The sequence below is a fragment of the Gopherus flavomarginatus genome, chromosome 1 (genome assembly GCF_025201925.1).
Source record: "Gopherus flavomarginatus isolate rGopFla2 chromosome 1, rGopFla2.mat.asm, whole genome shotgun sequence".
Lineage (NCBI taxonomy): Eukaryota > Metazoa > Chordata > Testudines > Testudinidae > Gopherus > Gopherus flavomarginatus.
The window spans coordinates 323,843,577-323,857,853 of record NC_066617.1 but is presented as its reverse complement, the minus strand read 5'-3'; the positions used below and the strand labels follow the sequence as shown (position 1 = coordinate 323,857,853).

At 41.7% G+C, this 14,277-nt stretch overlaps 1 protein-coding gene across 5 annotated transcripts in view; it reads right to left on the bottom strand.

Moving 5' to 3' along the window:
* The window catches only part of N4BP2L2 (NEDD4 binding protein 2 like 2), a 479,674-nt gene that overhangs the window by 76,677 nt on the left and 388,720 nt on the right, over positions 1-14,277 (bottom strand). For 4 of the 5 annotated variants that reach the window (XM_050937132.1, XM_050937131.1, XM_050937133.1 and 1 more), the window contains one exon: positions 11,414-11,538. The exons of the other annotated variant lie outside the window; for it this stretch is intronic. In XM_050937132.1, the coding sequence (XP_050793089.1) occupies positions 11,414-11,538 (125 nt within the window). The remainder of the gene's footprint in view (positions 1-11,413; positions 11,539-14,277) is intronic. 5 annotated transcript variants of the gene reach the window in all.

Below are 14,277 nucleotides of genomic sequence, written 5' to 3'. Positions count from 1 at the left end.
ATTTTGGGTAAGCAGTACCTTATTACAGAAGAGGGCATTTTACTATTTAAGTTGTAGTAGTGAAGTCTATCACTGGAAGGGTGAATTAGAAGGACTCAGCTACAGGTCACCCTGTAACTGTGACAGTGATCATGTAATTAAAGACAGTAGCACAATGCATATGCACAAGCAACCATAATTCTGGAATTTCCTAATGTTTGACTATTTGACTTTGCAACCTTACATTTTTTAACAGTTTTTTAAATGCAATATATAATTATATACAAATTGCTTTAGTATCAGTTACAATCTGTACATTTAATTTTCAAATTAATATTTTGGAGTCTAAAATTTCACTCTGAGCTAAAGTCTAATCAGTAGTTTTGTAAAATAGGTATCAGGTAACTCTCAAGTGTTCTGATATGGATAACATTAAATTGCCTTTCCAGCTTTACAAAAAATTCATAAATTATCATTGACTGACTAATTTCCTCATTTGGGAAGTGTACTTTCATTTTAGCTTTCTTCACCATGATCCTAGTATAAGTAGTATTCAAGGCTTATATACATATGTAGGGCTTCAAGCACTTTAGCAAGTCTATGAATAAATGTATGCACCTCTCCACCACGTACATAATGATGTAATTAATAGCTGCTTGCACCCAAAGCTGTACAAAGGCATTCATTGCAAGCTAAAACTGAAGATAATCAGCTGTTCTGGTACTGCACAGACATACCCCAGCTTCAAAATATAGGAACAGTGTTCCTGTTAAATATTGAAATACAGAAATATTGGATAACTTAGATAAATGGATAAGGAGATACAGAACTTTTCACCTCTAGGTCACTAGTTTGAGCTAGTCTCAGATCAGAAATGACTACAAATCATTATCAAATGACTACAAATCATTATGAAATGACTGTTCGGTGGCCTTTATTTATAAAATGCCCTCTAATATGTCTCAGGGACAAAAAACACTTAAGAATGTACATTTTTTGCCCTCTACCAGAAAAAGAAAAAAATTACAGTTCTCCAAAACAATCTCTTATCAAACACTGTGTCATAAGGTCAACATACCAGATTATTGCTGACCAACACAGGAAAAAAAATTTGAACTAAGACTATTCTGTCACTGAACATTTAAATCTAGAATCTATTCACTCAAGCACTTCAGCTGACCTGATTCACCATGCTGGCTCACTGGGAGAAAAGTGGTCTTTTCTATAGCTAAGATCTAGAACAAGTAAAGCTTTTCAAGATTAAAGGCAAGCTCTGTTCTATATCGAGAAATTAACTGGAAAACTATGAAGACTTCTGTAATACATTTCCTGCATGCAGGAAACCATATTTTGCAATAGTTGGAGTACCCAAGACTTCTTCAGTGTGGCCCAAATCAGAGCATTTTGCACTAATCACATCCAGAAAACACAGTGGCATGGATAACTGTGATGAGGTCTGGATGTGTAAGAAAATGTTGTAAACAACTTAAGAACATCATAACTGCCATATTGGATCAGACTAAAGGTTCAGCTAGCCCAGTATCCTGTCTTCCGACAGTGGCCAATGGCTGGCGCCCCAAAGGGAATGAACAGAGCAGGTAATCATAAAGCGATCCACTCCTGTCGCCCATTTCCAGCTTCTGGCAAACAGAGGCTAGGGACACCATCCCTGCCCATCCTGGCTAATAGTCATTGATTGACCTATTCTCCATGAATTTATCTAGTTCTTTTTTAAACTTGCCAGACAGATGTAAAAAAACTATAAATAAACAAAACAAAATCCTCTCTTCACCACCTGCATGACCACCACCCAGGTTTACAGGGGTCCAAGAGCATTCCCACGTTTAAATTTCCTTGGACAAAAGACAAGCAAATAAAAGGAGTAGAAATAATTTTTCCTTTAATCCATCAGTCATTTCTATTTTGTCTGGTTTACACAGAAAGATCATTCTCATCCAAGTCTCAATCTTGGCCAGGTGCTGAGAAAGCACAGACACATCATAATCCAGGTCTGATAGAGCATAATGATGACCCAACATTTCACGCCATTTATAAGAGGTTCTTCAGAGCAGATAAGCAATTGTTCAGAACCACTCTCCCATACCTCTTGGGCCTTGTCTAGAGAAGGAAAAAGGTGCTTATTTTCAAATTGAGTTTAATTATGTATATTGGTGATAAATGGAATTAACAACATGAACTCAATTTTACCAGGTGAATTATAGCCTTGGCATACTAAAAATGAGCAAAGGATATAAAACTAAGTCTATACTGGTGTTAAATTGGGTTTTAAATTGAGTTGAGTTAATCTGATTGAAAATAAGCACCTTTTCCCTTACTCTATACAAAGCCTTGGAGAGGAAACTTTCAACTAGTGGCCACAGGCAGGTTAACAAAACCTCACTATCAAAGATTGCTGACAGATTAAAAAGGATCCGAATAATCAAACAACTATTGTCCATTACCAGGAAGAGATTAGCCACCCAATGAGTTACAGTCTCATTCCAAGTGAACAAGTGTCTATATCAGAAAATCCACCACAATTACCATAGTTGGCAGTTTTAAACGAACGGCCAATGAATCAATTAACCTACTCTCTACTCCTGAAGCTGGTCCCTCTATAACACTATTGAGAAGCAATGGATGAAGCCTACACTGTTGCTGTTCCACTATTTCGATGGAATACGAAAATGTATCTGTGCTTACTTGAAAATTCCCTTTTCTTAAATAAGATCCACACATCCTTTACAATGGGTACTTCAGCCTGCTTGGGCGTACAACCAGACCTATCAGTCATTAGCAGCCTGGGAATGCCCTACTTCCTGAAGTTCCCTCCAGTTCAGATAACTTCCACAGCCAGGATAATTCACATCTACTTAAATGTACAGATTGTGCTAAATACACTTTGAGGAAAAACAGTACTATTTCTCCTGCTGCAAAGCAAGGTAAATTCTAACTAACAGCAACAAACCCAATCCTTGGATGTCAATTTCCATCTCTATTCTTTATGATCCATTTGTCTCCATGGGGGGCCACATCTGTGGACTTTATTACTTAAAGAAAGAAAATTTTCAAGTAAGCATAGATAAATTTTCTTATTTTTCACGCATAGATCCAAAGATCCATTACAACGGGATTTTCATAACAGTGTCCTACCACAATGGGAAGCAGGAACATGCTTTAAAAATGGACATCCAAAACAAGGTAAATTATATAAATATTACCTCCATCTTTCCTTGGGCGCTAAGGTGTGGATAAAATTTCTGCCCAAAGAAAGGAAATGGCATTGTCTAAGACTGGATGAGCAAATATTCAGAATATAGTCAAGTCTAGCAGATCTCAATAGCAAAGACATGACTACTCTGTCCTGACATTGTCAATGCCCCTAAGGACTGGACTTTGATGCTTAACTGAAGGAGGAATATTTCTTGAATTTATTTAAAGAATGGATGCTATGACAGCTGTCTGAATTAACAGTACAATACTAAATCTCAGTTAAAAAGCTGTCAATTTATTTAAAAACAAACAAAAAAACCAAGAAACTCATCTGATTGAAGATAGTAGCTATCTGGAGGTCTACCTTAATGCATAGGAAGTATAACCCCCCTTCCTGCAAGGTTTCAATCCAGGCAATGCTGTAAGGAGCAGGACAGATAACATGCCAAGGTTCTACTCTGACTAACGAGGTTAGGGTAAGATTGATGCCCTAAAGAGATATTTAATGTTGGGATGTGTAAAAAAAACTGTATTTTATTGAATATGCTGAGAACATTATACTACAGACCCTTGACCTTTTTGCTGGGACACACAATAATGCGCTCCAGGCTATGGCCACTCAAGGATATGTTTCACTGATTTAACATGGTAGTTATTCTACTGGCTGGTGCACAGTCCACACTTGAAGTTCTATTCGTTTCCTTCTCTTCTGGAGTCCATGACAGCAATGAGTCATCTCATCCAAATATTCATTTTAAACCTGTCCAGTCGCAGAGGAAAGACTGGTTTTGCAACAGCAGATCTCTTTCTGTGAGATAAGGACATCTAAAGATCCATTGCTGTGTTAACCAGACCTGAGAACCACAGCACCTTCTTCCAGAAAGGCTTAAATGATATTTTACTGTTTTCTCATTCCTATATTTTGTATTGTTCTGAGGAACAGTGGAAAAGGTGGGAAGACATATAGGAGGGACCCTGCACAACTTAGCAAGATGTCACTCACCACCTTACTTCCTGGGTCCTTACACACAGAGGCCTCAGAGCACTTATTTACTGTTTTCAGCTGCAAAGAGGTCAATCATCACCCCACCAAATTGAATTAAAATTAACAAGTTATTTCTGGGTGTAGAAGTCACTCTGCTCATCTGACTTTTGCCACATGTAAATCCTGATGTCCATCGCCTCCTTGATGGGCAGTGCACACAGAGAGAGGAAACTCTGCTCCACCCAAGACAGAATTTGTCTCTGGGACAGAGCAGATCGTTGTCTTCCCACATATTATGAAAACTTGTCAGTCATATTGACTATCATGACCCAAACAGATCTGTTATCCTTAGAAGGAGCAATGCTCTGATATCTCAGTTCAATTCATTGAGTTCCAGTTAGTGGATGCCACGATCTCCCTTTTTTGGTACCCTGATCTGGAAGAACCCTTCAAAATATCTGATTTTCTACATATACCAGTTATAGGAGCACAGAACATGGAGCTTGTTCTCTGTCAACAGGTAAGACGGGGCAAGATATGGAGGGGATACCCAAATCTGCTGTATAAGTATCATATTAACTCTAGATCATTGAAACATGCCTATGCACTATATCAGAATTCCTAAAAGGCTCCAAAAAAGAATTGGATTTTTATTTCTGTGATATCACTTGTTTTCCCTTATGGACATCTTCATCTTCTGTTAACATTTTTCTGAGATGAATGTTCCTTTGTACCTAATGGTATTAATTCTTGTCACAGGCCTATGACTGAATTCCTTGGAACCATATGTCTGTGTTTGTCCTGAATCCAAAGGAACTCCAGGAACTCCATCGCTCTGGGTGTGGTTGCGTCTTCAGCGTTTTATCTGTACAGAAACCCGATAAGACAAATAGTTGGACAAGAGATGAGTGAATTTCCTTCTTCCCTAAAGCGAATATTATTGCTAACCCGATCCTGGTGAGAGACCCTTGGCGCACACGTAAGATCATACAGTAAAGCGAGAAATTAGAAAACATAAGAATTGCCTGATAATGGTAAAATGGGAAGGTTTTCATGACAAGTTTGCATTAGGAACTTATATAGATGTTTCAGACAGGACATTGCTCTCCCTGACCCCAATTTTGTGTGTCTAGAAATAGGAGCAGTACAATGCTACGATTGTAAGTAGCTCGGACTGGGAATGGGACAAAGACATTCCTGAAATTCTTCCAAAACTCCATAGGTAATCCACTCTGGACAATGTCCAGTGACTCCATTTGACCAAAGTTACAGGTAAGACCTTTTGCCCCCAAAATAAGACAGCCTGTCACCAATCAGGTGTCTACCTCCAGTTAGGGCTGGTTGTGAGACCTGCAGATACATCTGAGGAAACAGAGGACAGTTACTGACTGGCCACTTGTTCTAGCTACCACTTGTAAAGATGTATTTTTGTCGGCTACACTTCACAAACTGCTTCAATTTGCTTTATGACCTGTATTCCTTTTGATAATGTCTGGCAGGAGTCAGGACTGCGAAGACTCTTCTGTTGATCATGAGCAGCCTCAGCTTTCTATAAAGTTTCCCATTGTATCACTAAAATAGCTGTAAAAGCAGCAAAGAATCCTGTGGCACCTTAAAGACTAACAGACGTTTTGGAGCATGAGCTTTCGTGGGTGAATACCCACTTCGTCAGATGCATGTAGTGGAAATTTCCAGGGGCAGGTATATATATGCAAGCAAGCTAGAGATAACGAGATTAGTTCAATCAGGGAGGATGAGGCCCTCTTCTAGCAGCTGAGGTGTGAAAACCAAGGGAGGAGAAACTGGTTCTGTAGTTGGCAAGCCATTCACAGTCTTTGTTCAATCCTGAGCTGATGGTGTCAAATTTGCAGATGAACTGAAGCTCAGCAGTTTCTCTTTGAAGTCTGGTCCTGAAGTTTTTTGCTGCAGGATGGTCACCTTAAGGTCTGCTATAGTGTGGCCAGGGAGGCTGAAGTGTTCTCCTACAGGTTTTTGTATATTGCCATTCCTAATGTCTGATTTGTGTCCATTTATCCTTTTTCCATAGAGACTGTCCAGTTTGTCCGATGTACATAGCAAAGGGGCATTGCTGGCATATGATGGCGCATATAACATTGGTGGACATGCAGGTGAATGAACCGGTGATGGTGTGGCTGATCTGGTTAGGTCCTGTGATGGTGTTGCTGGTGTAGATATGTGGGCAGAGTTGGCATCGAGGTTTGCTGCATGGATTGGTTCCTGAGCTAGAGTTACTATGGTGAGGTGTGCAGTTCCTGGTGAGAATATATTTCAGGTTGGCAGGTTGTCTGTGGGCGAGGACTGGCCTGACACCCAAGGCCTGCGAAAGTGTGGGATCATTGTCCAGGATGGGTTGTAGATCCCTGATGATGCGTTGGAGGGGTTTTAGCTGGGGACTGTATGTGATGGCCAGTGGAGTCCTGTTGGTTTCTTTCTTGGATTTGTCTTGCAGTAGGAGGCTTCTGGGTATGTGTCTGGCTCCGTTGATCTGTTTCCTTATTTCCTCGTGCAGATATTGTAGTTTTGAGAATGCTTGGTGGAGATTTTGTAGGTATTGGTCTCTGTCTGAGGGGTTAGAGCAGATGCAGTTGTACCTCAGTGCTTGGCTGTAGACAATGGATTGTGTGATGTGCCCGGAATGGAAGCTGGAGGCATGAAGGTAGGCATAGTGGTCGGTAGGTTTTCGGTATAGGGTGGTGTTAATGTGACCATCACTAATTTGCACCGTGGTGTCTAGGAAGTGGACCTCCCGTGTAGATTGGTCCAGGCTGAGGTTGATGGTGGGGTGGAAGCTGTTGAAATCGTGGTGGAATTTTTCCAGAGTCTCCTTCCCATGGGTCCAGATGATGAAGATGTCATCAATGTAGCGTAGGTAGAGAAGGGGGCGTGAGAGGACGAGAGCTGAGGAAGCGTTGTTCCAGGTCAGCCATAAAAATATTGGCATATTGTGGGGCTACGCAGGTGCCCATAGCGGTGCCAATGATCTGGAGATATATCTTGTCATCAAATTTGAAATAGTTGTGTGAGAGAATAAAGGCACAGAGCTCAGCAGCCAGTTGTGAAGTGGCATCATCAGGGATACTGTTCCTGACAGCTTGTATTCCATCTGTGTGTGGGATGTTTGTGTAGAGAGCCTCTACATCCATGGTGGCTAGGATGGTGTTTTCTGGAAGGTCACCAATGCATTGTAGTTTCCTCAGGAAATCAGTGGTGTCACGGATGTAGCTGGGAGTGCTGTTGGCACAGGGTCTGAGTAGAGAGTCCACATAGCCAGACAGTCCTTCAGTGACAGTGCCAATGCCCAAGATGATGGGGCGTCCAGGAGTTCCGGGTTTGTGGATCTTGGGTAGTAGATAGAATAACCCTGGTCAGGGCTCTAAGGGTATGTTGATTACTTCCGGTGTTAGTGTAGGGATTGTCCTGAGTAGATGGTACAGTTTCTTAGTGTATTCCTCAGTGGGATTTGAGGAAGTGGCCTGTAGAATTTGGTATTGGAGAGTTGTCTGACGGCCTCCTTTTGGTAGTCAGACTTGTTCATGATGACAACAGCACCTCCTTTATCAGCCTCTTTGATGATAATGTCAGGGTGGTTTCTGAGGCTGTGGATGGCATTGCCTTCTGCACGACTTAGATTATGAGGCAAGTGATGTTATTTTTCCACAATTTCTGCCTGTGCACATCGGCGGAAGCATTCAATGTATAGGTCCAGCGACACCATCACAGGACCTAACCAGATCAGCCACACCATCACCGGTTCATTCACCTGCACGTCCACCAACGTAATATACACCATCATATGCCAGCAATGCCCCTCTGCTATGTACATCGGACAAACCGGACAGTCTCTACAGAAAAGGATAAACAGACACAAATCAGATATCAGGAATGGCAATATACAAAAACCTGTAGGAGAACACTTCAACCTCCCCGGCCACACTATAGCAGACCTTAAGGTGGCCATCCTGCAGCAAAACAACTTCAGGGCCAGACTTCAAAAAGAAACTGCTGAGCTTCAGTTCATCTGCAAATTTGACACCATCAGCTCAGGATTAAACAAAGACTGTGAATGGCTTGCCAACTACAAAACCAGTTTCTCCTCCCTTGGTTTTCACACCTCAACTGCTAGAAGAGGGCCTCATCCTCCCTGATTGAACTAACCTCGTTATCTCTAGCTTGCTTGCATATATATACCTGCCCCTGGAAATTTCCACTACATGCATCTGACGAAGTGGGTATTCACCCACGAAAGCTCATGCTCCAAAACGTCTGTTAGTCTATAAGGTGCCACAGGATTCTTTGCTGCTTTTACAGATCCAGACTAACACGGCTACCCCTCTGATATAAAATAGCTGGGATCTGATTTGTCTGAGCATTTAATCCCAAGGTCCAAAGCCCAATATACATGCATGAAACAAATATGAATCCCTTTTTTCTCTCCCTTTTTCTTCTTTTCAGGGAGAAGTCCTTAGGTCATGCAATCTTTGGGTTGCAATAATCTCCACTTATGTTAGTGCTGCTTATGAAAGCATGGGGAGACTCTCAGCGTCAGATGAAAGTTCATATTTCTTTATTTTGGTTCATCTGATGCCACCTATAAGTTTCCATGCCCAGAGGAGAAGGCTGCAGTGAGATGATGCATGACTGAACTTGGCTGGCTGTAAAGGGTCTGTACAGTGCAGAGGTCATTCTTTCAAGTAAAAATCTCCCTGAGTTCAAAACAGTGAATCACTGACCACAAGGGAAAACAGCCACATTTATCTATGACACCAATCCCATGTTAAATATTGACCAGTGAACACGGAGGAATCTTTTGCCCTTATAAAATGGAGGCCAGGGCAGAAATAAATAAATGGTGAATCAAGAGGCCCCACACTGCCACTGTCTCTTTCATTACCCCATAACCATTTATCTGATGGGAAGGGATGGAAGTGATGATGAGAGACATGGCAACCTGCAACAGAAGTTGGAAACAATAACCTAGATATCTAACCTGGATATTAGGGTATGGTGATGCACAATAGGAACTGGGAATGACAGCATGATACTCTCCCAGGCTTTTTGGTATGGCCAGAAATCCCTATCCTTTTAGTATAGGGGTCGGCAACCTTTCAGAAGTGGTGTGCCGAGTCTTCATTTATTCACTCTAATTTAAGGTTTCGCGTGCCAGTAATACATTTTAACATTTCTGGAAGGTCTCTTTCTATGTCTATAATATATAACTAAACTATTGTTGTATGTAAAGTAAATAAGGTTTTTAAAATGTTTAAGAAGCTTCATTTCAAATCAAATTAAAATGCAGAACCCTCTGGACCAGTGGCCAGGACCTGGGCAGTGTGAGTGCCACTGAAAATCAGCTCACGTGCCGCCTTTGGCACGCGTGCCATAGGTTGCCTACCCCTGCTTTAGTACATATTCCCAGAGTGCATAAGGAAAAGTATATGGCTACAACCTTTCTTGGGTAAGAAGCTTCAGACCTCCTATATGTTGTTTCACAATACTCAGTACTCTATTGTCTAACAGTGTCTATCCTCTGCGGTGTTATTTGTTTAAATGTATTTTATATTTGATTTTCTAACTCTGATTTCATCTGCTGGCCTTCCTCCTGCAAGCAGGAAGAATTCCCTTTGCATGTGTGTTAAGTGGGAGGAGGTGCACGCCTAGAGGAATCCACACATATCAATGGCCTAGTCTTTTCTGCACTGATCTGCCCTGCTGCACTTTGAAGATGAGCAGAGGAAATCTCACTGAGGATTATCTGCCCTGCTGCACTTTGTGAAGGTCAGCAGGGGAAACAGCGCCAATTTTAATATTCATTTATTCCCTCTTTGGGAGTTTGTCCTCATAATCCTGCTTCAGAAGGGGGAGTGAAACTGGTCCCAAATTGCTCCAGAAATATTCCAAGTGACTACCAATATCTCTGTCATCAATGAGGCTGGACGTATTTGTTTTCCTTTCGGATCTTTCAGGAAGGCACTGTCCTGATGCTCAAAGATGGGCTTCCCCACAAGCTCCACCCCTCTCTACTGCCTGAGATCCACATGGTCCAGATAGGTCAGTGTTTCCCTGAAGGACTCAGCCTGGAATAGGAGTAGGGATTCCTAGAGGAGGCAATTCTAGAGATGAGAGGATGGGGAGGGAGCTGGGTCCAAAGGCCCTTTACCACTGTCTGTGGTATTGGCAGCATCCATGCTGTGTCCAATTTCCTCCAGTTGTGACCTACAGAAAAGTGGAAGGGGACAAGGAGGAGGCAGTTGAGCTCCTCAGTCAGAAGCACAGCTGCTGGTGCAGGCTGTAGGAACTCAGCTGTAATCTTCCAGCTAGTGTGCTGCCCTTCTGGCTTCACTCCCCTCATGGGAAGGGAAAAGGGAGCAGCTGCCTGCCCTGGAGCCAGTTTCATTCCAATCCTACCTGACTCCTTTCCTACTGGACAAAGAGGGTCTGAAGCAACGCCATCAAGCCTGAGCTGCATCTTGCCCAGCAAAGCTGGCTTCCCCAATACTGTCTGGTTCCTGTTCTTCCCAGAAACGGATGAGGGAACAAGCCAACCTTGCCATGCGTGGGCTGAGAGGGAAACTGTGTCCTGCCTGCAGAGCCAGCTGAGATACCCAGTGAGACACTAAGTAAGTGGGGGAGCAGAAGACAAAAAGGCCTTCCTTTTGCCTCTAGTTTTTCTTGACCTAGCTTGGACCCTGAAGCCTTCAGAGGCACCATCCACTGCAAACACCTCAGAAAGGGAATGAGAGCTGAGGGGACAATTGCCCCCAAAATCCAGTGCAGCAATGGGACATGACTGGGAATTAGACAGAACATTAGTGAAGCCTGGTGTTAGTCTAAAATTTTGAAATAAAAGTCAGGAATTTCCCACAGAAAAGTTCTGCAGCAGGGAGGGGTGGCAGAGGTGCTGGTCACTGGAGGGAACTTCAGGACACAAGGTGTTCCCCTGCTACCTGTGACTAACAGATCTGGTTCTGCCCTGAATCTGCAAGCAGGCTGAAGTACCCACTCTAACAGAGCTGTGGATTTTGCACAAAGAAGAAAAAGGATTTTTGTCTATGGTCTTCTCACATCTGAATCTTTAGTTTTCAAGAAGGGTACAGAAGTTATGCATTTGTGAATTCCATGTAAAATGGCCACTGACACTTGTATATAAATGCTTATGCTAGACATGCATATTCTAACCATTCGAGATCTAAAAGAATTCATCTACTGTGTTCACACCTCTCTTCTGGTTCCAGTCATGAGCATCACCAAGCTGAGCAACGTTATATGTATATCCATCTTGCTGACGAAAATAATCATCGGTGCTGAACACCACACCATCGCGATTTTGACCGAGTAGAATACTGTCAAACAAAGGAAAAAGCAAAACCATTACAAATTAGCCAAATCTTATTCTTTAGAGGGTAAACAATAAAGTGACATAGGGAAGTTTAATGTTGTACTATTTTTGATCTTCGATACCTTCAGTTTTGTCGCTAAAAGAAACCCAACAATTTCCAACCCAAAATTAAGCATTTTCTTTTCTCTCCGCTGTTTCCTTATTTGCTGTTTTTATTCCCTTCCTCACAGGAGGCACATTTGTGCCTACTTTCCATGACAGTAGCAACTTGGCACATTCCAAATCTTTTAATGTATATATTTTCACAACACTCTTGGGAAGTATTACTCCCATCTTGCAAGTGAGTAGTATGGGATACAATCACATAGGCTGTTTGTGGCAGAGTTCAGAACTGAATTGGGTCTCCTGAGTCAGAGAACAGTGCCCTACCCACTAGACCATCCTTTCTCTCATTTGAACCTGTTCAACTCTAGCACAGTGTTTCTCAAATGCAGCCACCTTGGATGCAATGCAGCTGCCATGGGCTTTTCTAGTGGCCACATCCTCCTGCGCTGTGATGGGGTGGCGGTGAGTGGCAAAATAGCAGCCTCTTCCCCTCCCTGTTGCTCCTGGATGCACCATGATAGTGTTGATTGCTGGGGATGCCAGCAGCAGCTGGGCTCTGCCCCCCTCTGGAGACACCTGAGGCACAACACTGGAGGATCAGGCAGCCAGTGAATTCCCCACCTTCCCAGGGCAGTGGGGCTCAGGCTTTGGCCTTCAGCCCTGGGGTGGCAGGTTCTGGCTGAGGGACTTTGGACTCCAGCCCCGAACTCTGGCTATGAAGCAGTAGAACCCAGGCATCAAGGCTTCAGGCTCCAGCCCCACATTGCCTGTTCCAGCCCCTCATCCAGGGCTTGACAGGGCAGGCTGAGTAAATCTGCAGTGAAAAGTGATACTGGCATGTTTGTTAATATCACTTTTCACAATAGACTTTCTGGCTAGCAATAAATAAATAACAATGTTTTGGAACTGTTTATGTGCATATTTATTTGTTTTTTTTCCTGAAGTATTTTAGGGAAAAGGGTGAAAGCAGCCACCAGCAAAAGTTGGTAGCCAAACTCTGAGGCCACTAAAAAATTTGTCCTGAGAACCCTTGCTCTAGCACATAGCACTGTACATGCCTAGCTGGAGCAGCACAGTAAAACTAACAAGACTTACACGTCAATTACTCTATTGCTGCTACACACGCAAGAAAAACAGGCACTGGCAGCAGCACCAATGTAATAATACTGCAGGGCTTTTCTATTGAGGCAAGTCAGAACTGCAACAGAGCATATGCCTTTCCCTAAAAGCAACCCTCACTTTTAACTTAATTTAAAATAAGACGAGCAATTTGATTCCCCCTCCCCTCAAATTTAACTTCTCCCACTTTTGGTCACACAGAGAAATCATTTAATGATTCCTTCTACCCTCCATCTTTCCTAAATTTCCATGGAAAACACTGTTTTAGTGTCATTGCATGCACTCTTAGCTCAAACGGGGAGGGAGAGGGAAGGCAGAAAAGCAGTCATTCCTCCATCAATGTAATACTAAATCTAATCACCACACTATCACTCCCTAATGCCAAAAAATTAAATATCTTAATTTTAATAATGAAGCATTTACATTTCATAATTATTTGATGCACAGTATTTTTTAATTTAAAATAAAACCTGCCAACACTTCTATGCATTAAACAATCTTGGCTGACAATAGTTTCTTTAAAAGCTTTAAAGAAATGGCCAAGAGAAAAGAGCAAAAATTCATATAACATAAATCGTTCTCCTTTTGTTGCTCTTCCTTCCTTTACCTTTTCTCTTACAAATCTATTCTCCTAAACCACCTCACCTCCCTCTCCACTTTAAACATTTTCTTTTAAAATTCGTCAATGCCAGTTTGGTATCGTATCATGGATTGGATCCGTTTAATACTACTAATTTTTCATTCAGACGTCCTAACACTTAATTATTAGTTATTTAACCAATTAAGTGTTTTCAGATTTCAAACATACAGAGCCAAGAAAGTATTATTTTTATAAAAGCCATATCATCCCCAAAACAAATTCATCAAGTGCCCCCTGCAACTCCTGTAGGACCCATCAGAAGAACAGTATGTACATAATTAAGGCCACAATCTGCCAGTGTAACACTATGTAGTCCCACTGAAGCCATGGGAGGTCTGTCTGTGCAGTTCTTTTTAAGGGAATGGGGCCATAATGAATACACATTTTATTTTCACCGTAAATGCTACTGCAATCTCAAATATACAAATCAGTAACGCAAAAGCAGTTCTGTCTTGGGAAAACATATCACTCAGTGTCACTAAAATCTACCATACACACATTTTTATAATTCTGTATTTTTATCTAATGTTGTCATCAACTAGCATGATAAATAAGCCATTACAGAAGAGGTCTCAATTTTTATATGAATGATTTTATTCTTTTCAATTTTTAAATTCTGACTAGAACTAAAATTAACTTTTGTTTTATCCAAAATTCATTAAAATATTGCTTAGTCATGCCAAAACATATTTGTGAACGAGCAAGGTTGATTTATTACAGCTCAGTTATAGGAACAGAATTATCTGCTAGCTCTCCAGCATACTCAAAATGTCAACCCCTGGGCAGAATGAGACTTCTTAATATATTCATATTTATCTGCCACTTCTTAGACCCACTATTACTTTAACAGGTTTAAAGTAAACATGGTTACATTTGTAT